Source organism: Penaeus monodon, chromosome 24 (assembly GCF_015228065.2).
Source record: "Penaeus monodon isolate SGIC_2016 chromosome 24, NSTDA_Pmon_1, whole genome shotgun sequence".
Classification (NCBI taxonomy): domain Eukaryota; kingdom Metazoa; phylum Arthropoda; class Malacostraca; order Decapoda; family Penaeidae; genus Penaeus; species Penaeus monodon.
Genome location: NC_051409.1, coordinates 15,126,084 through 15,127,666, shown reverse-complemented (window position 1 = coordinate 15,127,666; position 1,583 = coordinate 15,126,084). Strand labels below are relative to the sequence as shown.

The 1,583-nt window shown below is 34.9% G+C and overlaps 1 protein-coding gene across 1 annotated transcript in view; it reads left to right on the top strand.

The window, feature by feature from the left end:
* Positions 1-1,240, top strand: part of LOC119588624 (membrane-bound transcription factor site-2 protease-like) — a gene marked incomplete in the record, with an annotated part of 11,650 nt that extends 10,410 nt beyond the window's left edge. The window contains 1 exon segment of the mRNA XM_037937263.1: positions 191-1,240. Within this exon segment, the coding sequence (XP_037793191.1) occupies positions 191-647 (457 nt within the window).
* Positions 1,241-1,583: the final 343 nt, after the last annotated feature.

The window sequence follows — 1,583 nt, the reverse complement described above, 5'->3', positions numbered from 1 at the left end:
AAGGGTTTATTTGGTTTGTGTGATATGTGAATTAACTTGAGTTGTTGAAAGTGTTTTTTTTTTTCTCTCTGTTTCTCACTTGTCAGACTCTCATTTCTTAGATTTTATGTGTTTTCACTACATGGTTTTGTAGCTCAGGCAGAGGGCCTAATGATCCTTCAGTTTATTAAAATCAAACCTTTTTTGCCAGCACAAAGACATGTATCAACTCAGTGGCATGCCCAGCTGACAGCCACTGTTTAGCCCCATCGCTACGGAATGCCTCACGACTCCTGCAGATTACCCGACGAGGCCAGAAGGGGGAGCTAAAGGATGATGTGCTCTACCTAGGGCCACCAGCATACCTCTTTCACACAGTGACCCTAACCAGCTATATCCCCAAGTTCTCTTTTGTCCCCCTGACATGGCCTGGTACCCTGGAGACCCTGTGTGATTACATGATCAAGTTTTCAGGTGCTTTAGCAGTCCTGAACATGGTCCCAGTCCTGCACTTGGATGGTTATTGGATCTTTGGGGCTATGATTGATCTCTTCTTGGCCTCCAGGTGTGACCAAGTGACCAGAAGAATTGTTCATGTCATCGTCACAATAATGGGGAGTGTTTTACTATTCTTGAACATTGTGCTAGGCATTTGGAGTATCTTGTAGGGATGATAATAGTGTTCAATTTAGGCAGATTACTGTGTGTGTATATATGCTAGGTCCAGTTTTTATGTGAAGAGTCGGTATCCGCCTCAAGAAAGAAAAAGAAAAGCTCTCTAGTTCCCAGTTCTTTTACCAAAAATATGTACTTTGGTTCTGCCTTTGTGTGTTGAGTTAACATTAGTTATGGATTTTAGAAACTCAAAAAACACATACTCTTAATGTACAAATGCATCTGTGTATCACCTGACAAAAGTTGTGTAAACTGTGTTATTTTCAGTAAGTATTTGAGAATTTGCAAGTGAAAACAATATGATTAATGAGTGATGAGCTTGTTAGTTGGTGTGTTTAAATACAAACTATTAAGTTATGGGTAGATAGCAGAACATGATTTTGTGCCTTTTTTCTGCAGCATAGTTTATTATTTTTCCTCTCTTTTCTGTTATCAGAATAATTGAAATTAAAATAGTAGAATCATGATATTGCTGCTGCTAATATTAAAAATTTAAAAAAATGGTGGTGATGTGTATCATTATAATGTTTGTGGAATATGGCGATTATATTCCTGATATTCATGAGTAAACACAAAAAATAACATATTTTGTGTTTTATTTGATAAACAGTTTTAACAAGAAATTATCATGCAATGTTGAAGAATCATGATATCTTATTGTTGCAGTGCCATAGCAATATGAATTTTTTATCTTTCAAAAAGTAGATTTTGCTGGAATATTTATGGATTTATATAATGGGTGGTATTTATCTATATACTTTTATATTTATTTATCTAATTATTCTATTTTAAGTTTTTTACCTTTTGTGTATCTGTATATCTGTTTTGTGGAATTCATTTGCTGTATTGCTTTATTAAATTTGATTATTGCTTAGTGTGTAAATTTTTTGCAATGTTCATATTCGGGAAAAGTAGGTTTTAGAATCAAC